The sequence below is a fragment of the Sturnira hondurensis genome, unplaced genomic scaffold (genome assembly GCF_014824575.4).
Source record: "Sturnira hondurensis isolate 20B ecotype Veracruz unplaced genomic scaffold, ASM1482457v3 Scaffold0000566, whole genome shotgun sequence".
Classification (NCBI taxonomy): Eukaryota; Metazoa; Chordata; class Mammalia; order Chiroptera; family Phyllostomidae; genus Sturnira; species Sturnira hondurensis.
Genome location: NW_028073197.1, coordinates 402,378 through 430,191, shown reverse-complemented (window position 1 = coordinate 430,191; position 27,814 = coordinate 402,378). Strand labels below are relative to the sequence as shown.

Below are 27,814 nucleotides of genomic sequence, written 5' to 3'. Positions count from 1 at the left end.
AGAAGCTTGTAGTACAATGTGTCTTCCCTCCAGAAGATAATTCTGTTTTTTGGGGACCCTCCTTATACATGTAAAGTTATCAGAATTGTGCCTGACACATAGTAAGAACTCAATAAATGTTAAGCTTCATCATTTAATTTCTTATGATAATGAATAATATCTGATGTTAATTATAACTAAATGGGTTAATATCGGGTAGTTAATAATTAAATTTAATATGCTAAGACTTCTTTTAAGAATCTTTTGTCTTTGAACATATTTGAAAACTGTATTAATATATAAGAGAAAAACACTTGAAACTGCCATTTAAACACAAATTTATGAATCTCTGAGACAACTAAATTATATGGTTGTATATGATATATATTTATTTCAGATCATTGATATACAGAAAAAGGATTATCAGTAGAGTAGAATCCATATTTTCTGGGAGGAAAAAATTCAGGAGGTAAAACATTTCCTCTTATATCCAATATAAGTAGTTGAAGCTTAAATAAAATGTAAATATTGTATGAGAACTCTTATGAAGACTGTGAGTCAAATTTTCAGTAAATACTGATAAAAATTTCTACTCTTGAAAGATGAATATTATAAACTAATATCACTCAATTTATGAAGATTGTATGTTCATGAAACAGGACTCTATGCTCTCTTTGACAGACTCAGACCAAGAATATGGTCAGTAATTAACATTTCTTCTCTACAAAACAGCCAACTACAGATGCAGTTCTGTCTCTTTTCAGGATGCAAATGCTCTCCCCTCTTTGCCCTCCAGCCTCCAAAGCCCGCAGACACAACTTCTAGAGCCATCCTCCTGGTTATTCCATCATGACTCCTGAGAACCAAAAATGCCATTTTTGTGTATCATTGGCCTCTAGTCATCAATGAACCATGAGCCCTTGGATCAGCCAGAATTATACCTCCAAAATAGAGGCTGCCTTTAGAGGCTGGTCAGCCAGCATCTGCAGGCCTCCTTGAACTACCTCTCTCCAGGCCTCCATATCCACGGATCACGTGGCCCTGGACCACTTGCACCACTCTTCCCAGAGGTAGATGAGGAGAAGCAAGGTGCCTTGCATCTTTTGAAGATTCCAAAGCAGTACAGCAACGGAGCCTTTTTCCAGGAAGTTTAAAAGCCATCCTGAGATAGGTGAGGTAGCAGCCTGCATACCGTGAAAACCTCCTTAGCCCAGAAGATGAGGCATGTGCTGGGCTTTATCTGCATGGAGCCTCATCTCTGTAGCTTCTAGGAGAACCACTTCCTAGACCCAGAGCTGACACTCATGGGAGGATAGGCGACCATCTGAGCAAACTCCACAAGCTTTTGAGCCCCAACTATGGCTGAGGCAGCCTGATTTCAGACAACCTGACGAGGAGGCTTCTGTGCCTAATGGCTTTTGAGGAGCTGCTCACTGCATCCACCTGGTCTTCCTGAGCCTTTCCTTTCTGCCTCTGGGTAGCTTTTTAACTATCCTGTGGCCCTTTCTTAAGCCATTGACCAAGTGAAAGCAATAACAGAAAAGAAGAGAGACAGAAAGTCACCTGCAAAAACTCAAGAAAACAAAAAAAGAGTAAAATTGTCATATTAAACAAAGATAGTCTGCTTTTAAACTTGTTTTAATTAAAATGCATTACACATTTCCATGGCTCACAGCTGCATCTTTTAATTTATAGTTCAAATAAAGAATTCCTACAGATACCTGTATCAACACTGAAGAATTAGTGCACCCAATATCTATGAATCTAAAATGTATTGTTTCACCCAGCTTTGCTGAGAGTGAAATTCTTTGACTAAAAGAGTTAATCAGCACCTGAAATAAAAGACTCTAAATCAGTGCCTAAATCCTGACATGATTTAGTTTATAACCACACCCCTTCCACAAAAGCTTTGACATGAAGGCAGGTACAACATGGTCCAACCCACCACTCGGAAGTGCTGCCTGGTAACTTACAATGGACAAGAAAAATTATATTGTTATAATTCCACAAAGTCCAAATGCCTAAAATGAAGAGCATTATGCTATTGTGCAATAACCATGATGTGGGTACATAAAATACAAAGCAAATAATAATAGTCAGTTTTTGATAAAAGCATTTTCTTTGCTTAGGCCTTCATGAAATTTCTTGTTTTGTAGAGTCTGCGTAATATTAAAGTTCATAAATATTTCCTCGAGACAATAGTTTTTTCTAAACAACCATTATATACTCTAGTTTAAAATGCATGTTATATAAGGTTTAGACATAATGGGTAAAAATGACCTGAGATAGTTTTGACAAGATGCTTTTCTCTTAGATACCAGTCTTGGAGGCAATCCAGTTGCGATAGGCAGTCACTCGCATGTAGACACCAGGCTTATTGATCTTACCACATTCTTCTCCCCAGCTCACTATTCCAACAAGGTACCAAATATTGCGAGAATTGGGGTAAACCAGTGGGCCTCCAGAGTCACCCTAAATAAAACAAAGAATATTTACCATTGTGAGAATTTACTCTCACATACTTTACTTGGCCTAAATAAAAAACCCAGCTGATGTTTGTGATTCGTGTGTAATAGAGATCATATGAAGTTATATGGTTTAAATTCTTGTTTCATCCATAATTGTAACTGTGATTGGCCAGAATGTAATTGTGACTGGCCAAAATATATTCTCTGGGGCTCTTTGGAATTGACCTTGAAGCTATAAGGTCTAGTTCTATGAGAAAGCTTTGGGAGACGTATATTATTTGTATACTTGGAGTATAAGGCTTCATATCCGAGAAAAGTAGCCAGACCCCTAGCCATGAGGAAGCTAAAAATCAAAAGAAATGGGCTTGAAGTAGTTTAAATCTTTCTGATACTGATTCTTTATTGAAATGTGATTAAGACTGCAGACTATGATGCTAGATTACCTTGCTTTGGATGCCAGCTTTCTCACTTAATAGCTGTGTGACCTTGTGCAAATTACTTTACCTTCTACTGCCTCAGTCTCATTATAAAATGATATAATGATAGTAGCTACATCACAAAGTTACAATGAAGATTAGATGAAATAATATCTGTAAAGGACTTCAGTCAGTGCTTGACTCAGAGTATGTCCAACATAAGTGATTCTTTAATACTTTAATACTCATAAACACATGTTGCATGTAGGGAAGGATTACATTAGTGCCAAAGCTGAGGGAGTTTGAATGGATCGTCAAAAGTCAAATTCAGTGCATGTGTCCTTTATACTTGTTCCTGTAAATCCTTCCCCTTTTCCCCTGAAATTCCCTCCCCTCTCTTCTCTGGTCCCTGTCAGCCTGTTCTCGATTTCAGTGTCTTTGGTTACATTTTGCTTGCTTGTTTGTTTTGTTGTTTAGGTTCCTGTGAAAGGTGAGATCATATGGTATTTGTCTTTCACCACCCTGCGGGGGTGGGCTGAGATGGGAGTAAAAGAAAGAAAACTGTACTTGAACAATAATTAAATTAAAAAAAGAAAAATTTCAAATTCATCGAAGCATAGAATTATCGCCATGTTGGTAATTTTCATAAAATAATAGCAGTTACTAATTATTGTGTGGTCAATGTGAATAATGTCCAGACTTACCTGGCAAGCATCAATATTGCCTTCCATGTACCCGGCACATATCATCGTGTCCTCTACCATACCATTATATGCTTCCCTAGAATTACAGGTGTTTGTATCGATAATCTTCACAGGTGCCTTCTGAAGTAACAATGGGTAGTCACCTAAAGGAAGTAAACATTCTCAGCAAAAGAGCTGCTCTGAAATGAACCAGGGTGGAAATTTTGTTTTGTTCTTTATATATAAGATCTATGTTTGAGTCTGGCCTATTCTTTGAAAAAGCCCACTTACCTTCCACAGCCAAACAAATGAAAAAGCAATGTTCAGAGAATAAGTTGGAACATCATCCTAATGCTGCCTTTCTATACCCTTGTCTCTCTTTTTACGTCATTGGACAAGAACTGTTTTAATTAGATTCTCCAGTTTACAGAGTTTCACAAACCAATTGGTCTTCTTGGGATGTTCTAAGCCAAGGCAAGTTACAAAATCATGACTCCATATGCAGCATTTCCTCAGAGAACACCTGGGAGTGCTGGGCATCCGGGGGTAAATGATGCCTCTAACTCTGTACCTAGATCACTAATTTTTCTTGTTGCTTTTGTACCTTGTATACTGTGTTGAGTGTTCACTGGACTTACCATTATAGAAAAGTGCTCCCCACCCTGTCACAACAACTCCTTCACCTGGTGGAAAAATCTGTGTGGCTTCAGGAAGACACACTCGATGTACATCTTTCTGAAATGAAACTTCTTCAGTGAGCACTACAACTGCAATATCGTCATGATGTTCACCTGGGACGTAATTCTCATGAATAATAAATTGTTGAACATAATGTTGCATATATGGTGGAGTTACAAGGGTGCCAAAGCTGACAGTATAGTTTTTTGGATTAGGTGTCCTAAAGAAACAAAAATTTTGTATTATTTCAAAATAATAAAAATACAGCCTGCACTTATTATACTCTTTTCATCACATTAAGTTTCCTTGCTTCATAATCCATTAATAGTGATACAATCTGATTTGGGAATTAATTTTAAAACCTTGTTTGAGTCTCTACACTATACACTATGTAAGGCAAGAGGATAAAGAAAGAAAAATAAATAACTGATGCCTTCAAAAAATTTAAGCCTAATGAAAGATGGTATAAATGTCGCCAGTTATATTTGCTTAAATGGTTGTATATATAATTAGACCACAAACAGAAGGATTTAAATCTGCAGGATCTAGGAAATGGAAGACTTCTTAGGGAAAGTAGCATTTTGGGAGAAACGATAGAGCTGAGTCCCATTTGCCTGCAAGATGAGAGGGGGACAAGCATGCACAGAGGGGCAGGGAGGTATGAAACAGACTATCATGTCTTAGCAACTACAAGTAGTCTGGGATGTCTGGAGTGTAATGTGATGTGAAATAAGAATTATGTGAGATAAATATGTTGTATTGCAAGTGAATGACTTCCCATTCTTACTTACTGGAAATCTAAGGAAAGCCTGAGACTGACTTACCATATAATTTGTCTTCCAAACCTTCTAGGATACTTTTGATAATGAAAGGGAGTGCTACTGATTATTAAACTGGGATAACAGGTATCAAATGGAAATGTTCAGGAACTTTGGGTCTCCTTAGCCTTTGGCAACACGATGAACTTACTTTTGAAAGCAGTGAGCTGCAGTCACCAGGTGTCTTTTACCGATCAAAGATGCCCCGCAGTAGTGTTGGCCATTGATTTTGAGACTTGCTTGCCAGGGCCACTCTCCTTCCCGAGCATTGGAACCTCCCCTGACTCTATCATATGTAGCTGACATCCTTGCTCGTCTCCCACAGCCTGTCAGAGGAAGTCAGTTTGTTCCATTGAGAACGGAAAGATAATGTTTGTTTGATTACAAAGCTGAGAGTGAAGTGAGTTATTCTTGTATGGTTCTGTCTGACAATATCTCACACTTATAGGGGCAGGATAATCTGCATAGGAATCACTAGCAGCCCCTGAGTCACCTCCATACCCATCCTAGGACCTCCAAGACACCTCAGCCCTTGAAGAATGTAGAAGCTGTAGGAGGGATATAAAGTCATGGTGAAGTCCATGGCTTCTGCAACCGTACTCTCTGATTTAAATTCCACTCCCACCTTTTACAAGCTGGTTGAACTTAGGCAAATTATGTCACTCCTTTGTGCTTCAGTTTCACCATCTCTAAAATGGGAGACAATACCTATTTTTAGAATGGTTGGGAGGATTAAATAAGTTGTGTGGCAAGCACTTAGAACTGTGCCCAACCAAGAGTAACAAATCTTGACTTATGTTTCGGATTGTCTCATATATTAATTAAAAATTATCTGAACTTACGGTTGTTGATAATTTTTTCAGCAGTGGTCTTACTGATTTCTGAAATAGAACAAAAATGACGTGGTAAATTTAATACCTAGCTTTAGTCTACTAGCCCTGGGACCAATGGAGTGAGATGTTAGGTCCAGCAGAACAGGAGGGTCTGGAAATAATTTAGAATCTCAGGATAAAATGTCACTAGAAAGGAGAGAACATTGGTTTATTCAAATTGTTCTTTTACTGTATGAGAATGTAATATGGAAATAACATCTTCATAGTTCCAGAGGAGAGACTTATTGTTATTTAAATGGAATTGTATTCTACGTCATCTAGAGTGAAAAATTGCCAGTAACTTCCTTTGAAAGAACAAGAAGTTCCCACAAGTGAAAATGATTCCTGTTAGTGTAGAAAAATAACTTAAAAATTGACCTGTCATAATAGCAGATCCTGTGCTGTTTTTGAAAATTACAGGAGATCATGAAAAGAATAGCAAGAAATATCATTACTTATAGGAACTGTTCAAAGTCTTACTATGCGCTTTGAAATGAGAAGCAGATTTTTCCCACCAAAACCAGTTTTAAGATGTAGCATTATCATTTGAATGTGTTTTAATAATGAATACAAATTATTGCTCTGATGTAAAACAATGACATTCATTTTTTTAAAAGACATTGAGGATCAGCTTTGTTTCCAGTTCTTGTGATGTGTGTTAGGGATAAAAAGATTAAAGTAGCATTGCTCTCATCTAATACATAAGCTTACCCGTCAGCCTAAGAGAATTAGGATCTATATTCAAGGATCCTGGGTGGTTACTCAGTGTCTGATGTAAAATGGTTTCAATTCTTCTTCTTGTGTTTCCTTTCATTGATTTGGGAGACTTGAATATCAGCCATATATGCACTATCACGCTGTTGTTATCAGGACTGGAAACGACATAAAGGTGCCATATGTTGCTGAAAAATTGCGCTTCCTTCCTTATTTCCTGATCTTTCATATCCTGATTTCTTCTGCTTTTTTATGGGTTTGTGCAGTACCTTCCCTTTAATCACATTTAGTTGGTGACAGTATGCACACAGCTGTATTATTCAGTTTAGAGGATAAGTAGTTCTACAAATCTGAAAAATAGAAAAGGCCTGAGGGGCAGGGTAGAAGAACTGGGATTATTTATTCAAACGTTCATTGAACAATTGCTGTGGATGAACAACTGAGCTAGGTGCTGTTGGGTGATGCGAGGGTGACTAAGACATGTTTCCTATCCTCTAAAAACGTCTGGATTTCTAAGGGAGATAAAGGATATATACAAATTACTGTGATAAATGAGGCAAGCATGGTAAGATATTTATCTTACCTTCTGATACTAAGAAAAAGGATAAGTCATTTTTTACTTAAAGGATCAGAGAAATTATCATAAAACAGGTGACATGCACGCTGGCCCTTAAGTATTTTTTTTTTGCTGTTTCATCCTCAAGCAGAAAATTTCATCAAACAGAGATGAGGAGGACTAGTATTCTAGAATAACTAGACTACAATAACATTAATTTGCATTTATTGGTCATCTGCTGTGTTCTAAACATTTGGTTATCATATCCATTATCATACTTAGTGTCCACAACAACCCTGAAGCACAGGTGTCATTATCTTTACAGACAAGGAAAAATTGAGGCTTGAGCTTGTGTTCCAGGTTATACAGCTACTAAACTAGGTTACAGATTCAGTATGATTGACTCCATAACCCAGGCTCTTTATACTCTGCCCTCTGTCTCCCTATGCCCAGTCAGCCAGTGACAACAGTGTCTAGAAGATTGGACTTAGATGGAGGAGGCTTTTGATGCTAGCCAAAGAGTAGCAATGAAGAGAACCTGAGTTAACTTCTGCTTGAGGGAGATTAACTGTGGCACTCAGGGTTGATTTGTATGAAACTAGGGAAAGAAGGGGCAGCCCCAGAGGCTGATCAATGGGCATGTAGGAATTGTCAAGCAGCCCTGAGACTAGTGTCTGAAGCGGTATTATTGTACATTAGATTCCCCTAGTGGACTACCAACATTTTGGCATATAAATCAATCATTCCTAGGAAGCCCACAGCTCATTCAAGTTAGATGATTATAATAGGTTGTGCCCAGATGAGAAACTGTTTTTCCATCACTTCCTATAGATACCTGAAGTTACATGCATAAGAAAACAAAGAGAAAGGCTTTGGTGGTTGCAGTTTTGTCTGCAAGTTTTGAGAGGTACAAGGGCCTTTAATTTTACTCTCTTATATCTTTCCAATACGAAAGTTGACCCCCAATGTTAATGCTAGTTGAAATTTTGACTTATTTTGCAATTTCAGCAGTCCCGTGACTTCCAGGTGCAGGGGAAATGAGGACATAGCCTGGTGGAATTGATGAAGGTAAAAGCAACCATTCCCTACACTTGAAATGGAGTTATTTGCAAATTGTTTCATGCATATTATCTTCTTTGATCCTGAGTGCAGTTTCATGAGTGAAGTAGGTGTTATCATCAATATTTCACAAATAGGAGACATTACTCAAAGTGATATAGTGACTTTCCCAATGCTCTAGGGCTACTAAGTGGCAGAGTCTGGGCCTGGGTTGCCTAATGACTCCTCTAGACTCCCTCTGTTGCTTGATACTACTTCAACCCCTATGCAAAGAACACAGCATAAGGATTCTACATATAGTTATGGTGACTAGAAGCATTGCTTTGGTATCAAAATGTGCTATCAATATACTCTTTTCTACCCTATATGAACTCTAGGACTATTCTATAAGATGCTTAGCTAACTTGCAAGGATAAAGATGGGAGAAAACAAGGTCTGTATTTATGCTACTGCTAAACAAAAGTGTCAGAACATCAAACATTGGTCTAAGAGACCACCTAATGTTTTCTGAACATAAAAAAATTGAGAAATCAGAGGGATACCTTACCTATAATTTAAGGATTAATATATTCTCGAATGAGAATTAATGAGATTTAATGAACTCAGCTATAATGCTCAATGTTTGCTTTACAAAATATAACCAAAGACACTGAAATAGAGAACAGGCTGACAGTGACCAGGGGGGAGAGGGGAGGGAATTTCAGGGGAAATAGGGGAGGGATTTAGAGGAACATATATAAAGGATACATGGACAACAACTGAGAAGGGTGGAAATGGGAGGGAGGGGGAGCACAGGGGTGGGATGGGATGGGAGTAATAGACAGAAAACTGTATTTGAAAAATAATTAAATAAAAAAATTGGGAAAAAATCTTTGCTTTAGTTTTATAGTGAAAAATAAATCTGAAACCTAGCTTAGGATAATGCTAAATATTAGTAACTCATTGACTACTGTAACATCAATAGACTCTTTTTTACAGGAAAATTTTAAGCATAATGGTAGGTATGGTAGGGCGATCTCTTTTCTGTTATTAATTACTTACTCTAGTGTAATGACTTGAGAATTGATATATTGTCTGTAAATGCTAGAACTCTGAAATGCATCAGCCATCTGTCAAAGAAAACAGAGTCAAACATCAAATTCCAATAATATATGTGTTTTTCAGAGAATCAACAATCAAGTAAACATAGAAAAATACTAATTTACCTTAGTCTCAAGAATTTTGCTAAGATAGTTATTTTCTGGTGATGTCTCCCTTGCATAATTTTCATTATGTGGGATATCCAACACTGTAAATCTACCTTGGTAGTAATAAACTGAGTTTTCTGTGAGGTAAAGAAACAATCCAAGAGTTATTTAAGGAAATGAATTTTCTATCTAGATATAGATTATACAGTAATACCACCTAGTGAGTATTGTGCTCATATTAGATATTGATAAATGCTGTAAATCTTTCTGGCATGGTTGATTAGATAAACTGGGCATTGTAGAAACTGTTTATAAGATCACAAATGAAGTATATATATCAGGCAAAGGTCAAAAAGAGTTGTCGCGCTTGATTGAGACAGCTAAGATCTTATAATATACATAAGATTTCTGTCTAGAATAACCAATTGTCATATTGAATAAAAAGAGTTAACCATTTATTATTTACTATGTTAAGATACTTTATAAGAACCATATGAAATATGCCCTTTTCAGAGAAATGTAGTCTTAGAGATATTCAGGAACTGATCCAATATCTTATGGCTACAAAGAAGAATCAAGAATTGAAACTTGATTTGTCTGAGTCCAAAGCCCACACGTAATCCATTACATTTCCTTCCTAAATTTGTATAGATACAAAGCTCTTTGATATATGATATATCATACCTCTTATGTGATAGATATTAAGCATCAAGGAATGTGCTAGATACAGTGTGACAGTGCATATATATGATAAGCATTAAATAAATGCTAATATTAATTTGCAATATGATCATTAACTTTCAAAAACATCTGTGGAAAAGTCTCAGTATGGATTAAATCATTATTAATGAGGTACTAATAAGGATATAAAGCATTAAAGTTAATTTTTCGACTATTAATTCTACACGAATTCAGAGAAGAAAGATACCTTTCTTAAAATATGTTTTGTCATTTTAAATGTAGTGAAAATATTTCACAGTGAGAACTGTGATGGTAAAAAATGCCAGAGAGTTCTAAACAAAATGCTGAAAATGGATTGGTTGTAAATAATAATTTGCAAATATTTTTTCTTTTTTAAGTATATTTTATTGATTATGCTATTATACTTGTTCTATTCTTTTTCTTCTCCCCTTAATATTTCTCTGCCCCGTACCCACTTCCCCTCCAGCATTTCTCAATCCCTTAGTTCATGTCCATGGATTGTACATATAAGTTCTGTGGCTTCTCCATTTTCTATACTATTGTTAACCTCCCCTTATTTTCTTCCTACCAATTACACTTGTTATTCCCCCCCCCCACCGATAACCCTCCATGTGATCTCCATATCTGTGATCCTGTTGCTGTTCTACTTTGTTTGCTTAGTTTGTTTTTGTTTTTGTAGCTTCAGTTGTGATAGTTGTGGGTCTGTTGTCATTTTACTGTTCATAGTTTTGATCTTCTTCTTTTTCTTAGATAAGTCCCTTTAACATTTCATACAATAAGAGCTTCATGATGGTGAACTCCTTTAACATGGCCTTATCTGGGAAGCATTTTATCTGCCCTTCCATTCTAAATGATAGTTTTGCTGGATAGAGTAGTCTTGGATGCAGGTCCTTGCTTTTCATAACTTTGAGTACTTTTTGCCAGCCCTTTCTTGCCTGTAAGGATTGTTTGTTTTTTTTGTTTTGTTTTGATTTGTTTTTGAGAACAGCTTATAGTTTTATAAGAACTCCTTTGTAGGTAACTGTCTCCTTTTTTCTTGCTGCTTTTAACATACTCCTTTTATCTTTAATTTTGGGTAATTTAATTATGATGTGTCTTGGCATATTCCTCTTTGGGTCCAACTTTTGGAGGATTCTCTTAGCTTTCTGTACTTATACGTCTATTTCCTTCACCACATTGGGGAAGTTATCTTAAATTATTTTTTTCAAATAAGTTTTCAATTTTTTGCTCTTCCCATTCTCCTTCTGACACCACTGTGATTCAGATGTTGGAACGTTTAAAGTTTTTTCCAGAGGTTTCTAAGTCTCTCCTCATTGTTTTGAATTCTTGTTTCTGCATTCTGTCTTAGCTGAATGTTTATTTCTTCCTTTTGTTCCAAATCATTGATTTGAGTTCCGGTTTCCTTCTCTTCACTGTTGGTTTCCCATATATGTTTCTCCCTTTTTTTTTGAGAAATCAATTTATTTTTTAATTTATTTTAATTTATTTATTGTTCAAGTACAGTTTTCTGTCTTATACTCCCATCCCAGAGGACATACAGAGGATCCAGAGACACATGAAAAGATGCTCAATATCACTTGCTTTCAGAGAGATGCAAATTAAAACCACAATGAGATACCACTTTACACTGGTCAGAATGGCCATCATAAACAAAGCAACAAACAACAAAGATTTCCTGTATGTGTTTCTTTATTTCACTTTGTATAGCCTTCACTTCTTCCTTATATTGTGGTTGTACTCAATCATTTCTGTGACCATCCTGTTTACCAGTGTTTTGAACTCTGCATCTGATAGATTGGCTATCTCTTCATTGCTTAGTTCTTTTTCTGGAATTTTTATCTGTTCTTTCATTTGGGCCATATTTTTTTTTTGCCTCAAAGTACCTGTTACATTGTAAGGGGCAGAGCCTTAGTATTCACAATGATGGAACAACTCATATTTTGGTGCTGTATGTGGTGGAAGGGCCAGAGAGGGAACAATGCCAATTGCTCGGCTCTTGCCCCACTTTCAAGAGACTGGCAGTTTCTTCCACCACCATGACCCCCACAGATTTTTACAGAAGTTCTGAGGCCATGTCTTGCTCATGCGGGAAACCAGGGTTGCATGTTCTTTCTCACTGCCCAGTTGTTCCGCCTGGTTTATCCACAGGCAAACGTGGGACTGGTTCATTGGCCACTGCAGTGTCAGCTCTGCCCACCTGGTCTGCCAGCGGCCACTCTGCCTCAATTCCTCTTCACGCCCACTGCTCATCTCTGCCCCTCCTATCAGTCTGGAAGAATATTTCTTCTTTAACTCCTTGGTTGTTGGACTTCCATTCAATTTCATTTTCTGGCAGTTCTGGTTGTTTTTGTTTTTAAATTGGTTGTACACTTATGTGGGTTGTGCAAGGAAGTATTACATATGCCTCCATCTTAGCTGAAACTCTGATTTGTGAGTTAAAATTATTAACTGTAGTTAGCTTGTCTGTAAGTCATGGATCTTCTACTGTGGAAACCAAGCTTTGCAGTTGTAGTTTATTACATTTTACCGTAAGTAGCAAAAATAGACCTTGAAAGTACTTAACTTTACTTTTCATAATTTACTTTTCACAATGAGTACTTCAGTTCTTTAATTAAATTCCTAAATATTTCTATATATTATAGCAATGAGAAACCTATTAATATTTCTCAATAAAAATTATTGGCAAGATTCAAACAATTTTTATTTCAACTGCATAAAGCATTTTTCTACAGGTACTATAGATAAACTAAATATATCATGTCTAAGACATTTAAGACTAAAAACCATACTCTGGAACAAGGAAATCAACTCTTCAGTATCATATTTTTAATTCTATGAAGCAATCCTGAGATTGCTCACTGGGCTGAGGCCACTGTGCACACCCAGCCATTGTGCTCCGTTGGCATTTGATGAGATTAAAATAACCCTTTAAAGATGGGAGATTGATAAGTCTCACTTGCACCTTATGATTAACATTCTCATCTACATAGGTGGTTTAAATACCAATATAAATTGAGAGAGATGGACAAGGGGCAGAAAGCAGGAACTGGTTTACAACTTTTCCATAATCTGACTACTTTTAACTTATTTATGTAAAGAAAACTTACACAAACACATGATTTTTTAAAAAAATTGTTTACTTTATACGAAGAGTTCTCTATTCCGTATAAGAGTCTAGGCACAAATTATGAAAACATTTATGTAAAGCTGCCAGAGTATAAGCATTTCTACATTCTCCTGCTCCTAATCCCTGGGGGGCAGGGGGAAGACAAGGCTGGAGGGTTCATTTTCAAGGGGAAAAAACAGTCATAACTCCAAACCAAAAAATATCAAGCAAGTATGTCAAAAGCTGGGAAATACATATTAAAGTGAGAAATAATATAGAGCACACATTCATCTCCTCATGAGTTGATTAAAGATTTTTCTTAAAATTCTCAATGATTAAAGTAATAAGACTTCAGGTTCTAGAAAAAGATACAGAATATTTCTGTAGACACCTATTTTGACACTGCAGAATGACAGCAGTGAAACAAAAATGTGTAACCATATTACTGTACCATTTTTATTATGTACAATCTAATCTCCCAGCTGAGGCAACCTGCTGACGCTTGGCTGGGGTAGAGAAGGGAAGAAGTCAGGATCATTCTACCATCATTCAGAGAGTGTAAATGAAGGAGCTATCTTAAGTCTGGTATTCTAAGGGCTGCCCTGCATCTTAAGTGTTCAAAACTGAAGGTAAATGTACCCCAGTGTTAAAGAAAATAACAGACTGGATAAGAAAATGTTTGAGAAGACAAAATAAAATATAAGCTGCAAACTCCCTTATCTTATGAGTCACCACTAGACTTTCTTCCCACAGTAACCCAATGAGAACAGTATTGCTCAAATCAAGAAAAATAAATAATACTCGCAAAATATCCAGTAGGAAATTTGTATAATTATTAAGGGACCCGAGGAAGAGTTTTAACTACTATTTTCTATTGTCTTAAAGATATTGTAGAGTAAAGGAGCTCAAAATATACAGCAATTTAATGTGAAAGAAAACCTGGAAAGTTTGGTAAAGACATGGAAGAAGGAAAAAGAGTATTATAGATAAAGGCCACATTGAAAGCCACTGACATAGATTAAAGATGTTGTGCCATGGAGGACAAATTTGAGCAAAACAAACAAGATGAAATGGAAAAGGAAGACAATATAAAATTATTATTAAAAGAATAAACATTGGAGGCAATGGAGACATAAAAAGTGCATAGCTGATATTCCTGAAAATAACTAAACAAATAAATTTGAATCTGTAGCTTGAAAGACTGTGCTATGTTCTAAGAAACAATGATACAGGGTGAACACAGCACTAAGATAAGCTGGATGGGGTGAAGCAGAAGGATAAAAAGCACTACAGGGCCGGGGGCGACGGGGTGGGGAGGGGGGAGTAAAGATCTGTGCCATTTTAAAACAAAAAACCCTAAATAGCACCAGGCAGCTTGGAAAGTAGAGGTGAAAGTGTGATTAAAACAAGGAAGATTGATCAGAACAGCTAGATCCCAGTGTCTTCCCCAACTGCTCTTTTCAGAGGGTAACTGAGACACAGTTGAGGGTAAGGTGCATCGTACTCAAATTTATGTGGTGGATTTCTATCCCACCTTGACTAAAGAAAGCCAGCAGCCCAGAATGTGGCCCCCCAACACAAGGTAAGCTTGTTTCCCCATCTGGGAATTCTGACCAATCCAAAAGAAGATACCTAATTATATTGGTAATTTGGGTTCTTTCAGAAAAACCTAGCTAGAACAGGCTATACAAAATGCCATTGTCAACAGAAACTCATTTCATGGAGAGCTTCCAGTCAGCTCTTTAATTCCCAACCTTAGATATTAAAAAACACTAAAAGATAAACATATACTTGAGAAAAAGTATCTAATATGAAGTAGAGTTGGCCCTTGAACAAGATGAGTTTGAACTGTGTGGGTCCGCTTAAACTTAATTTTTTTTAAATAAATACCTGTACTGTTTGTAGAGGTTCAACTGTATGCATTTATACAGTTCACCATTTTATATAATGGACTTGAGCATCCTTGAATTTTTATATCCCTGGAACCAATCCCCATAGATACCAATGTACATCTTAAATTTCGGGGAGTCAAAAGTTATATGTGTATTTTAGGCTGCATGGTATGTCAGCACCCCTAACCCTCATGTTGTTCAAGGGCATACTGTGCTGCCAAAAGAAGTAGAGAAAATCTTGAATGAAAAAGATGAAAAATTAAAACAAATTATCATATTCAGAGAAGATTTTTCTAAGAAATAAAATTAAAATGCTACATAAATGAATAGTTAGGTAAAGAAGATGCCTTACCAGTTAAATCTATAATAGAAAAATAAAGAATTTAATAGATGGATTGGAAAATTTAAGAAAATGACCAAGAAACTGATTTAAAAAAAAAAAAACTAAGGATGGAAAATAAAAAGATAAGTGTAAGAAAATTAGAGTCAACATTTAAGAAGCCTAATATCCAACTTACAGGATCTCTAGAGAGAGAGAAAATAAAAAGGATAGGAAATTATCAAAGAAATAATCTAAGAAAATTTTCAGGAATTGGAGCCTATGAGTTTCTACACTGAAAGCATAATGAATGGAAATAAACTCTAGACAATGTCACATTATCATGAAATTTCAAAATAGTGGGGATACAGAAAAAGATCCAGTAAGGTTGCAGAAGTTCAGAGAGAAGAGATTTTCTACAAAATCTCTAGAATCAAAATGACATCAGACTTCTTGAGAGAAACTTTGAAAGCAAAAGGACAACACAGCTTTGTCTTCAGTGGGACAAAATTTTTCAACCTAAAATTCTATACTATTAATTAAGGTGAAGAGTAGAATTAAGATATTTTCAGACATGCAAATTGTAAAAAATATACACTTCTCAGAAAGCACCTAGAATATACACTCTACCACAACTGAGTGAATAAAATAATAAAAAGCAAATAGGAAATGCAGGCATTAGGAAATTAGGTACAACACACAATGGAAAGTAAACCCCATCTTAATGGAGGAAAATCCCAACTGGACTGTTGTCAGGATGTGAATGATAATAGAAACTTCATATTCTATAATATAAAATGAATATATAAAACCAATAACTGAAAAATGAGGATATAATAAGATATGAAACAACTTAAAAGAGTTGACAGTGGTTGCCTTTGAGAAATGGAAAATAAAAGAGGAAAAGCTATTTTTTAATATAAAATGTCTGCCAATTTAACTCTAAATTATGAGTGTATATAGCTTTATAGGTAAAAATCCAATCATGGCAAAGCTATAAGAAAGGTTTATGGTGAGTATATGCTCAATCTAAATATATATAAATACATATTCAAAACTAAAAAACTATAGTAATGATGATAACCACGCAGGGGAAAGTGTTATAAACACTGATAATGTAAAAAAAATAATATTGTGAGGAACTTCTGGCCAAGATGGAGGTATAGGTAGACACACTGTGCCTCCTCACACAACCAAAATAAGGACAACAATTTAGAAACAAAATAACAATGAGTACTGACAGAAAATTGAACTGTATGAAAGTTGGACATCCAAGGAGTTAAAGTAGACACATTCATCCACACCAGTAAAAGGGGTGCAGTTGGGCAGCCTGGTGGAGAGGGGTCATGGCAAAAAACAAAGCAGTGGCAGGTGGTCCCCAGGTGTGCAAGGCAGCAACTGGTGGATCTTGAGTGCGGGGTGGCAACAGGTGAACCCAGCCAGGCGGCAGATTGGAGGGGCGTAGTTTGCAAGGTGACTTGCAGAACCAGTCAATCCCACATTCATGAGCAGATAAACCAGGTGAAACTGGGGAGTGAGACAAACTGTGCAACCCAGGCTCCCAACTTGGGGAAATAAAGCCTCCAAACACCGATTGAAAACAGCTGTGGGGGTTGAGGTGCCCAGAGAAACTCCCAGCCTCAGAGGAGAGTTTATTGAAGAGAGTTATAGTGTCCCAGGACATACACAAACCCACCCACACAGGAATCAGCATCGGAAGGGCCCAGTTTGCTTGGGGGAAGTGGCGGAAGTGACTGAAATCCATAAGAGAGAGGAACAATCGACATTGTTCCCTCTCTGACCCTGCCCCCACATACAGCATCACAACACAGCAACTGGATCACCCTGCCCTAGTGAACACCTAAAGCTCTGTCCCTCATAGGTAACACATGCAACAAGACAAAAAATGGCCCAAATAAAAGAACAGATCAAAACTCCAGAAAAAATACAACTAAGTGACCAAAAGATAGCCAACCTATTAAATGCACAGTTCAAAGCACTGGTGATCAGGATGCTCACAGGCTTGGTTGAATTTGGTCACAAATTAGATGAAAAAAAAGGGGGGGGGGACTTCCGCCAAGATGGAGGGATAAGTGGAAACACTGTGCCTTCTCCCACAACCAAGTTTGAATACAACAAAGGTTTGAAGAACAAAGACACAGCCAAAGAACAGAAAATTGAATTATACGGACGTCTGACAACTACGAACCATTCAACCAGGACTGGTAAGAAGGGCAGAGCCAAGAGCGGAGCAGGGTCAGGCAGGAAATATCCCCGACACAGGCACAAAGGCAGCCCGGACCCAGTCAGGGTCTGGGGCAGACTGACCGAGGTCACACATTCGTGCACAGTGAGACGGACCACACAGGCCCCAGCAGGCGAACCCAGTGGCGGAGGGCTGACAGAGGTGGCACATTTGCGTGCAGTGGGACGAAACACGCCGGCCCCGGTGATGGCGGCAGCTGCAGCCACAGCGGTAGGAGGTGGCAGATGGAACCACCATTGCTCCTCTTTGACCCTGCCCCCCACATACAGCGTCACAACCCAGCAACTGAGTTGCCTTGCTCTGGTGAACACCTAGGCTCCGATCCCGATATGTAACAGACATGAACAGTCCAAAAGAAGGCTCAAGAAGAACTCAAAGCCCCAGAGCCAATAACTCTAAGTGACCAGGAAATAGCCAGCCTCTCAGATGCACAGTTCAAAACACTGGTAATCAGGAGGCTCGCAGAACTGGTTGATTATAGTCACAAATTAGAGGAACATATGAAGGCTAAACTAATTGAAATGAAGGGAGATGCACAGGAAACCAATAGTGATGAAAAGGAAACTGGGAATCAAATCAAAGTAGTGGACCAGAAGGAAGAACAAAACATCCAACCAGAAAAGAATGAAGAAGTGAAAATTCAAAAAAATGAGGAGAGGCTTAGGAACCTCCAGGACAGCTTTAAACGTTCCAACATCCAAATTATAGGGGTACCAGAAGGGGGAAAGAAGCAGCCACCAGTGGAAAACTTATTTGAACAAATAATAAAGGAGAACTTCTCCAGTCTGGCAAAGGAAATAGACTTCCAGGAAATCCAGGAAGCTCAGAGAGTCCCAAAGAAGTTGGACCCAAGAAGGAACACACCAAGGCACATCATAATTACATTAGCCAAGATTAAAATGAAAGAGAGAATCCTAGAAGCAGCAAGAGATAAAGGGACAGTCACCTACAAAGGAGTGCCCATCAGACTGTCAGCGGATTTCTCAAAAGAGACCTTACAGGCAAGAAGGGGCTGGAAAGAAGTATTCCAAGTCATGAAATCCAAAGACCTACAGCCAAGATTGCTTTATCCAGCAAAACTTTCATTTAGAATGGAAGGACAGATAAAGTAAGTGCTTCTCAGATAAGGTCAAATTCAAGGAGTTCATCATCACCAAGTCCTTATTATATGAAATGCTAAAGGGACTTATCTAAGAAAAAGAAGATAAGAAATATGAACAGTGAAAGGACAGCAAACTCACAGTTACTAACAACCACACCTAAAACAAAAGCAAACCAAGAGGACAGCTAGATCAGGAGTGGAACCATAGAAATGAAGAACACATGGAGGGTTAGCAACAGGGGAGTGGAAGGAGGAGAAGGGGGGGAGAAGGCACAGAAAATAGCATAGACAGTAGGTAGAAAATAGATAGGGGGGAGGGCAAGAATACTATGGGAAATACAGAATCTAAAGAACTTGAGAGATGTGGTTATAAACTAAGGGGGGCAGAATGGTGGGGGAGGGAGTGTGCAGGGTGGAGGGGAAATAAGGGGGGAATAGAACAACTGTAATGGTATAATCAATAAAATATATATATTTAAAAAAAGGCTACACTAATGAAATGAAGGAAAATGCACAGGGAACCAATACTGATGGGAAGAAAACTGGGACTCAAATCAATGCAGTGAACCAGAAGGAAGAAATAAACAACCAAACAGAAAAGAATGAAGAAACAAGAAGTTTAAAAAATGAGGAGCAACTTAAGAACCTCCAGGACATCTTTAAACGTTCCAACATCTGGATTATAGGGGTACCAGAAGGGGGAAAGAAATAGCCACCAGTGGAAAACTTATTTGAACAAATAATAAAGGAGAACTTCCCCAGTCTGGCAAAGGAAATAGACTTCTAGGAAATCCAGGAAGCTCAGAGAGTCCCAAAGAAGGTGGACTCATGGAAGAACACACCAAGGCACATCATAATTACATTACCCAAGATTAAAATGGAGAGAATTCTAGAAGCAGCAAGAGATAAGGAGACAGTCACTTACAAAGGAGTCTCCATTAGACTGTCAGCTGATTTCTCAAAAGAGACCTTACAGGCAAGAAGGGGCTGGAAAGAAGTATTCCATGTCATGAAAGGCAAGGACCTACATGCAAGGTTGCTCTATCCAGAAAAGCTTTCATTTAGAATGGAAGGGCAGATAAAGTGCTACCCTTCTCAGATAAGGTCAAGTTCAAGGAGTTCATCATCACCAAGCCCTTATTATATGAAATGTTAAATGGACTTATATAAGAAAAAGAAGATAAAAATCATGTACAGTAAAATAATAGCAAACTCACAATAATTAACAACCACACCTGAAACAAAAACAAAAACAAACTAAGCAAACAACCAGAACAGGAACAGAACCACAAAAATGGAGATCACATGCAGGATTAGCAACAGGGGAGTAGGAGGAGGAGAGAAGGGAGAAATGTACAGAGAATAAGTAATGAAAATGGTAGGTAGAAAATAGATAGGGGGAGGGTAAGAATAGTATGAGAAATGTAGAAGTTAAAGAACTTATGACACAAGGATGTGAACTAAAGGGGGGGAATGTGGGTGGGAGGGGGCGTGCAAGCTGGAGGGGAGTGAAGGGGGTAAATGGAACAACTGTAATAGCATAATCAATAAAATATATTTAAAAAAAGAATAATGTTACTAGTAAAGTACAGGGAACTCTGGAAGAAAAATGAGAAGTATGCTGATATTTTTGTTTTTCATGACAGGATATAAATACAGTACTATCTAAAGTTAAAACATGTGGTTTTTAAAAAGTCCAACTATTCTTATGTTTTTAAATTCTTTTAATCTATGTTAAAGGGAGTTTTATATTATTTTATTAAGAATAAAAATTAGTCAAAATGCAGTATTCTTTGGTTCTTTTTCTTCACAAAAATACTTATTTTAATTATAAAATTATAAAATAACCTATATAATACTATTTTGGTAGGGTACTTTTCCGCCCATGAACTATCTATGCATTCATATAGTTATATGGTATATAGTCTTCTACCTGGGATCCCAGAAATAAACATTTTAAATAGAGGTAATTCATTTCTTGCTATTGTCTTTTTCTTTTGTAGAATTGGAAATAAAGTTTACAATAAACTATAATAAATAAAAATATATTCTTTACCAACCTACTGCCAGAAAATAAACCAGAAGACCAATCATTATTCCCAGGATCGCCAACACTCCAAACACAATGAGGGCAATCATCCACAGTGGCAAAGACGTGCGGGAAACTGTGACTGGTCTGTAAGCAAATAAAGTAAATGTGAAGGATGTATCAAAAAAGTCAGTCATTACAAATATTCATCTCTTTCCTTTTGCTCAGGTCTAGAAGCTCCACAATTTAGGCACAATAGTAGCAAAAGGCATTTTGGGAGTGAGCAAGGAAATGGAGGTAGGAAAGGAAAGAAAGAAAAAAGAGAAGGAAAGTGAGAGGGGGCAGAGGGAAAAAGAAAGGAGGAAAGAACAAAAGTCTGTAAGTTTTTCTTACTACTTATGATCAAACCTCTCTCGATCTGTGCTATGAAATTAGCTCTTGGGGGTCTGATGGTGGGTGCCAAGTTGTTTATCCCTAGTTCCCATCTAGTGCCTTCACATGATCAATGGGCAGTAAAAAGAGTATGAGTAAGTAAAGAATTTGCCAGGTTGCAGGGGGAGAGGAACAGGGAATGAAAAGGCCTTAGAAGTTCCTTATGCCTAAGCCTATCATAACTTTTTAAAGTATGATAATAATCTTATTTATTATGTTCTTGTTATACAAGAGGAACCCCCCAAGATGGAATTTATTTATGAAGCATTGTGTATTTATTCTTACATGTTTAAACTTCAGTCATCTTCAAAGTATTCTCCATTTGATGCAATACATCTACCTAGTTGTTTTTTCCACTGCTCAAAACAGTTCTTGAACTTGTTGATTTTGATGCCTTTTAGTGCTTCATCGTTTTTTTTTTGTTTCACCTCTTCCACATTAGCAAAATATTTCCCTTTGGGGAATTTTTTCATCCGGGGAAACAAAAAAAAAATTGCACAGGGCAAGACCAGGTGAATAGGAAGGGTGTGGTAGAGGGGTTGTGCCATTTTTGTTTAAAAACTGCTGAACACTCAGTGCAGTGTTGGCAGGAGTGCTCATAAATCACCCACTATAAAATGGGCAAATGAGTCTTCAAAAAATTTAACTGAAGCCGGACACAGACTCTCACAACAATGCCAGCTGCTAAACTGATACAAATGTGTTCCTAGAATACTCACATAGTGTGGGGGAAGCATGTACCTCAAGGGGCTTGCCCTCTAGAAATTAATTTCTTTTCTGGAGGGGTCCCCCCTCGTATACAAAGAACACACAAATATGAAGCACTATATTGGGTCAGAGCAATGTTTATGTCTCTTACTAGCTTGTTTAAAAATGTGATTTAAAGAGATACTTTATAGACAAACATTCTAGGTTCAACTTACAATAAATAACTTAGCTATTTTCACTGTGTTTCATTTATACAACAAATATGTGTTGAAACCCTCTGCTTAAGTTGAAATAGGGATGTGTGGAACTTTCCAGACAAACAGGCATGGACCATGTCTAGGAGGAAGGAACAACATGCAGTGCTAAAGAAGGACCAACAATTCAATTTTCTTGCAGCAAACTGTGAGTCATGGATAGGCCAAAGATGAAGTTGGACAATTGGATGGTTAATTTTATATGGCAATCTTGACTAGACTATGGTGCCAAGTTGTTTGGTCAATCACTAGCCTCCATTTTGATGTGAAGGTATTCTGTAGCTGTGGTAAACATTTATAAACATTTGATTTTAAATAAAGGAGATTACTCTCAATAATAAAGGGGATAATTGGGCCTCATCCAAGCAGCTGAAGGCCTTAAAACCTAAAAGATTTCTGGGAAAAGATGGAATTCTGCCTTGGGAGTATAATATAGAAATCCCACTTGAGTTTGCAGCCTGCCAGCTTGTCCTATGGATTTTTCAAAAATATTGAAAAACTTTAATCTAGCCAGGACATATTGTCAGATTTTTCAGATTTGAAGTAATATTAGGGGAAGTGTTTATGGTATATTGGAATTCAGATAAAAATTAATTGGGTTGATGCTTTCAGAAGAAAAAGATTTTTAAAAATACTTTATTGATCTTTTCACTTTCTTTGAAAACTATTTTATACTTCTTGTTCCTCAGACCTGCACCACTACCTGCTCCATCCAGTCATAGTTGATAACTTTACTTCCTCGTCCATTAAGCAAATAGAAGGCACCAGAGGAGAATATTCACAGCTCCATTATCACTATTATGAACTTCTCTTTATCTGTAGACCACACTCAGCTATTTCCTCATATTTCTATAAATAAATTGCTCCTGTCTAAGGCCAACATCTCCACCACCTTATTTCACTTTTAAACGTATGCTTCTATCTGATTCTAACTTAGGTACCAGTCATTTCAAACTACTCAGAATTCCATGAACAACCCAACCCTTTCACACGTCCATGACCTTGCACATTCTGGTCTTCTACCTAAAATGTCCATCTGAAGTCTACCCAGTGAGCTTCCACTCCAACTTAGGTACTCAACTCTGCCATCTCCTCTCTCCTGAAGTCTTGCATGGCCCACCCTACTATGGATCTACATTGAAAGTGGTTTTTACTTTCATGGGGCAGTCATTTTATTTCTAGCTGTGACCATGTTATTGTTTGGCATCAGATCATTACTGGTTGTTGTGTTATACCCAGCACATAGGGTGATGCCTAAAACACTATAGATAATACTTGTTGAAGGAGTGCATGTGTAAAGCCAAGGGATATTAAGGACAACTCGATCATAAAGAATAGATTGATCAGAGGAATACAGATTATGGAAAGCCTTCTCAAAGGCTAATCAAGCCTTGTCAAAACTAATCAAAAAAGTTTTGATTAGCACTATAGGAATGACTGTCACGGGGACATGTGGTACTTAAGGAGAAGAATCTGTAAATAGTCAGCATGATGATGGTTTAAAAGAGGGATAGAAATGAAAGGGGAGGACAAATGAGTGAGGAGGTTACTCTAATCCATGGGAATGTAGTGATGGGGTCCAGATGGTGATAGAAAGAAAAGAAAGTGGTGAAGTTAAGAAAGTTTATAGTATAATATTTATAAGAACTTGGTAATTATTTAGCTGCATAGGTAAAATATGGGAGTATGTTAAACAGGACACAAATTTTTGCCTCAAAAAGTAAAGGAGAGTAAATGAAGCCTTGAAGAGGTTACTTGGGGAGAAAATGATAGATATTTTATATCTTGATTTTGAGAGACATTTAAATTTCCAGTTACACAACTAGAGATATCAGACTGATAGTTAACATAGCTGGAGATGTCAACAGAAGAATCATTTAAAAACAGGGAGAAAATAAAACTGTAAAGATAGATTAGTATATTATAGGGCACATTATATAAACTATTATAAAAATGATATTTCTCATCTCATGAAAAGCATGTTTCCATTCTAAGTATAATTAATTTATCTCAATTTTTCATACACTTTCTGAATTTCACAGTCTTATTGTTTGATGTCTTTCAGAAGACTAAATCATTTGCATGGTTCTTAGCTGTTAAATTCAGACTATTGTTTACATTTCATTGATGGGTAAGAACTTACCTCATCTCATAAGCATTCAGCTTCACCAAAACCACTTTGCTCACTGCGTGGCTCTCTACACCCTTACTCCACACCCTTGCTTTACTTTTCTCTCTCCCATGAACTCTTACTCTTTTTTTTTTCCCTAATAGGATTTTAATTGGGGGTATATTTGTACATTTCTTACTTTAATTAGTTCTATTTTCAAAGCTTTACCTCAGAAGAGGATTTTATATAGATTTGGAAATTTTTTTCTTTTATGTCTACAGTTTAAGAACTTGTATTCATATAAGAACATAAATAAACCTAAATCTATTAAAATATGATCAAATAAGATGTCTTAAAATTCATTAAAACATAATGGTTTGAAGGAGAACTAGAATGACTTTCTTATTTTAATGGTCTTTCACTGAAAACACTCTAGAATTTTATATTTCTCTTCCTATCCTCTTTGTCCATTTTGCTTATTGCTTGTGACTAGCTCTGTGACTAACAATCCTTAACTCATAACCTAAAGATCTTACAAACCATGACACAGACTACGTAGCTTTCTGAAAATGACAGACTTCCCAGGCAGAAAAATCTCTCAGCTATTCCTCCACTGTTTCTGATAGGCTATACTACAAATTCTTCTGAAAAATCACGTAAGGAAAATTACTGAAAGAGGAGCCAGAGTATTAATTATATCTTGCCATAAAAAAACTCCTGACCATGAACTCTCACCTTGGCAAGTAACTAAAAGACAACTTTCGTTTCAGATTTTTTCAATTCTATCCTATAGGACTAACTGTAAGAAAAAAATTAAAGTTGATAAAATGTGATTTTGAAGTCTTGACTTCCACTTCTAGTGTTCCTTTTCTTCCTTTTGGCTGTTCAACATTCAGTCAGCCAAATGCAACCACAGGGTCGATTAAGGTCTCTTTAAATGAGGCTGACAGGGACCAGAGGGGAGAGTGGAGAGAATCACAGGGGAAAAGGGGGAGGATTCACAGGAACAAGTATAAAGGACACATGGACAATAACTAAGGTGGGGGGTGGAAATGGGAGGGAGGTGGGGAGCACTGGGGGGTGGGCAGGGCTGGGAATATAAGACAGAAAATTGTACTTGAACAATAATTAAATTAAAAATTTTTAAAAATAAAATAAATGTCCCTGCAGAATCAACCATGTTGCGAAGTCTACTCAAGTTCTTCCAGACAATCAGATTCATGCCTCACTCTGAACAGCTAACCACTGAATTAGGGTTTGGAGCTTTCCTAGGTAACTAAAAGTGCTTTAAAACAATGGTTTAATCTTTTGAAATCTTGCAGATTAGGACTTTACACAAGTGTCAAAATGTTAAAGGAGAAGAGGGAGGTTCCCTATAAATAAAGAGAAAACTGTCCACCCAGCATAAAGGTGATGATTACTTTATAGGTAAAACAAAACAAAGCAAAACAAAGAAATCATGCTGTTTCCTCTCTACTTTTAAATGTTACATAATCACTATTTTTTTTTCTGCTAGATCAGAAATGTGGCTAATACACCTCTGAATACATCTACCAAGAATACATCTTGGTAGGAATAATATAACATTTTTAATAAAAAGAATATGTAGCAATAAATTATTTACTTTAGTTCAAGAAAAAATGTTCTTAGTACATCTTATCACAGTGAGTATGCTTTTTCTAATTATATTTATACATGATTACTGATATTGTAAAAGTATGTGTGTATGTATCTTAAAAGACTCAACTGTTGACTTGAGATAAATATTTTTAGAAAAATATTTACATAAATATACATTTATATTTCCCAGTTATATGAACATTACATGTTTTATAATTATGTTCACTTAATTGTGTTATTTTGCATACATTTTCATAAAAATACCTTGTAAGGTAAAAGTAAATTTTTAAAGTGGCATTATCACTGTCCACTTTACATCATAATGACCTAATTAGATACTGTAAAAATAAGTAGTAGCACATGACTACACGTAATTATGTTATTCTAATTTCTGAATATTTTACAGATAAAATACATGGTTTTATATATGATTCTACAGAAAACACCTATGAAGCAATAGCACTGTAAAGTTCAAGACGATATTCATGAAAACACTTTAGAAAGCACAAAATGTTTAAAAAATGCAAGAGGCTCATGACCATGATCACCACCAATAACAATTCAATGCTTGATTTGAGAAAAAAAATTCTCTCCACTTTCTCTTTTCCACTTTATCACAGTCACACATTCTTACTATTTTTTCACCCACAGGGTATTAAGCTACCAGGAACCTTTCTGAGCTCTCCTCAAACTACTGCACAAAACCATAGATTCTAAAACAAAAATGTATGTGATAGGGTTTTTTTGCATGCAGGAAATTAAAAGTTCTCTGGAAATTTTTCAAAATATCCTAAACTCAATTATTTTACTACAACTCTTTGTTGGAGTCCTATTGGGGAAATAGTGTTAGGGTTTTTTTTATGTCAAAATTTTAGGCAAGCAAATCTCCACTTACCTATACATAATGTGCTGGTATATGGGCTGTTGCTGTCAATAGAGGTAAAAGGAAACTTCTGTACTTCTTTGTCCTGATCAGTGGTTCTCAGGAAAATGCACTAACCAGAGTAATACCTGGGATTTTAAGGGCTGAGTGTACTAGCAGAAGATAATTAAAAGGAAACTTGTTTAACAAGTGTTGATGACAGCTGCGCATTTGTGGTTTAAAGGAAGAGCTGAAATTACTCTTTGAGTTGAATACTTAGAAAAAGACAGTAGACATAACTGGGATTGGTTGCCCGAGAGGTCCACCCAGAAAATACCACTACGGTTTGGTGAGTCAGTGTTCTGGCTCAGATTCCATTCATCCCTCTATGATGCAGAGCTCCTCCTTAGTCAAACCAAGTCTATTCACCACAGCAGTCATTAACAAGTGACTTAAATATACATTGTTTTTTTTTTATATGTACAATAATTCTGCTCAGAATTACTCGTTTGTAGCGTGCTTAATCTGAAAATTCTCACTGGGACTCTATAAATAATTATGTAGGAGTAGATTTATAGGTGCAGGTAGGATTTGGTGTAAGAAATAACAGTTCTGTTTTGGTAATTCTTTATAAGAAACGGCACTTCTGGCCGAGATGGAGGTTTAGGTAGACACACTGTGCCTCCTCGCACAACCAAAATAAAGACAACAAAAATTAAGAAACAAAATAACAACCAGAACTGACAGAAAATTGAACTGTATGGAAGTCGGACAGACAAGGAGCTGAAATAAACACATTCATCCAGACTGGTAGAGGGGGCTGAGTTAGGTGGCTGAGCAGAGAGGGATTGCAGCACAGGAAGCAGTGAAACCGGGTCACAAGGCACCCCGGGCGCGCAACATGTGGTGGGTACACCCTGGGCACGCAGGCAGCAGCTGGAAGATTCTGGGCATGGGGTGACAATGGGAAGACCCAGTGAGG

General features: G+C 36.9%; 1 protein-coding gene across 2 annotated transcripts; it reads right to left on the bottom strand.

The window, feature by feature from the left end:
* On the bottom strand, positions 1-27,063 carry LOC118984218 (transmembrane protease serine 11B-like protein). 2 transcript variants are annotated; one of them, XM_037041999.1, is made up of 10 exons: positions 26,866-27,063; positions 20,878-20,993; positions 9,449-9,567; positions 9,285-9,352; positions 6,626-6,786; positions 5,885-5,923; positions 5,194-5,368; positions 4,185-4,444; positions 3,568-3,710; positions 1-2,451 (listed from the first exon to the last, which is right to left on the bottom strand). In XM_037041999.1, the coding sequence occupies exons 1-10, from the start codon at positions 26,871-26,873 to the stop codon at positions 2,290-2,292; spliced, it is 1,251 nt and encodes a 416-aa protein (XP_036897894.1). In that variant the 5' UTR covers positions 26,874-27,063; the 3' UTR covers positions 1-2,289. The 2 variants fall into 2 exon arrangements, with proteins under 2 accessions (XP_036897894.1, XP_036897902.1); XM_037042007.1 differs by lacking the exon at positions 20,878-20,993 and having other exon boundaries at positions 26,866-27,062.
* Positions 27,064-27,814: the final 751 nt, after the last annotated feature.

Coding starts and splice junctions, on each gene's coding strand:
- LOC118984218 (XM_037041999.1), bottom strand. Junction 9,353..9,448: donor GCAAAATTCTTGAGACTAAG/GTAAATTAGTAT, acceptor TTTCTTTGACAG/ATGGCTGATGCATTTCAGAG. Junction 4,445..5,193: donor GCAGCTCACTGCTTTCAAAA/GTAAGTTCATCG, acceptor TTGTTTCTTTAG/GACACCTAATCCAAAAAACT.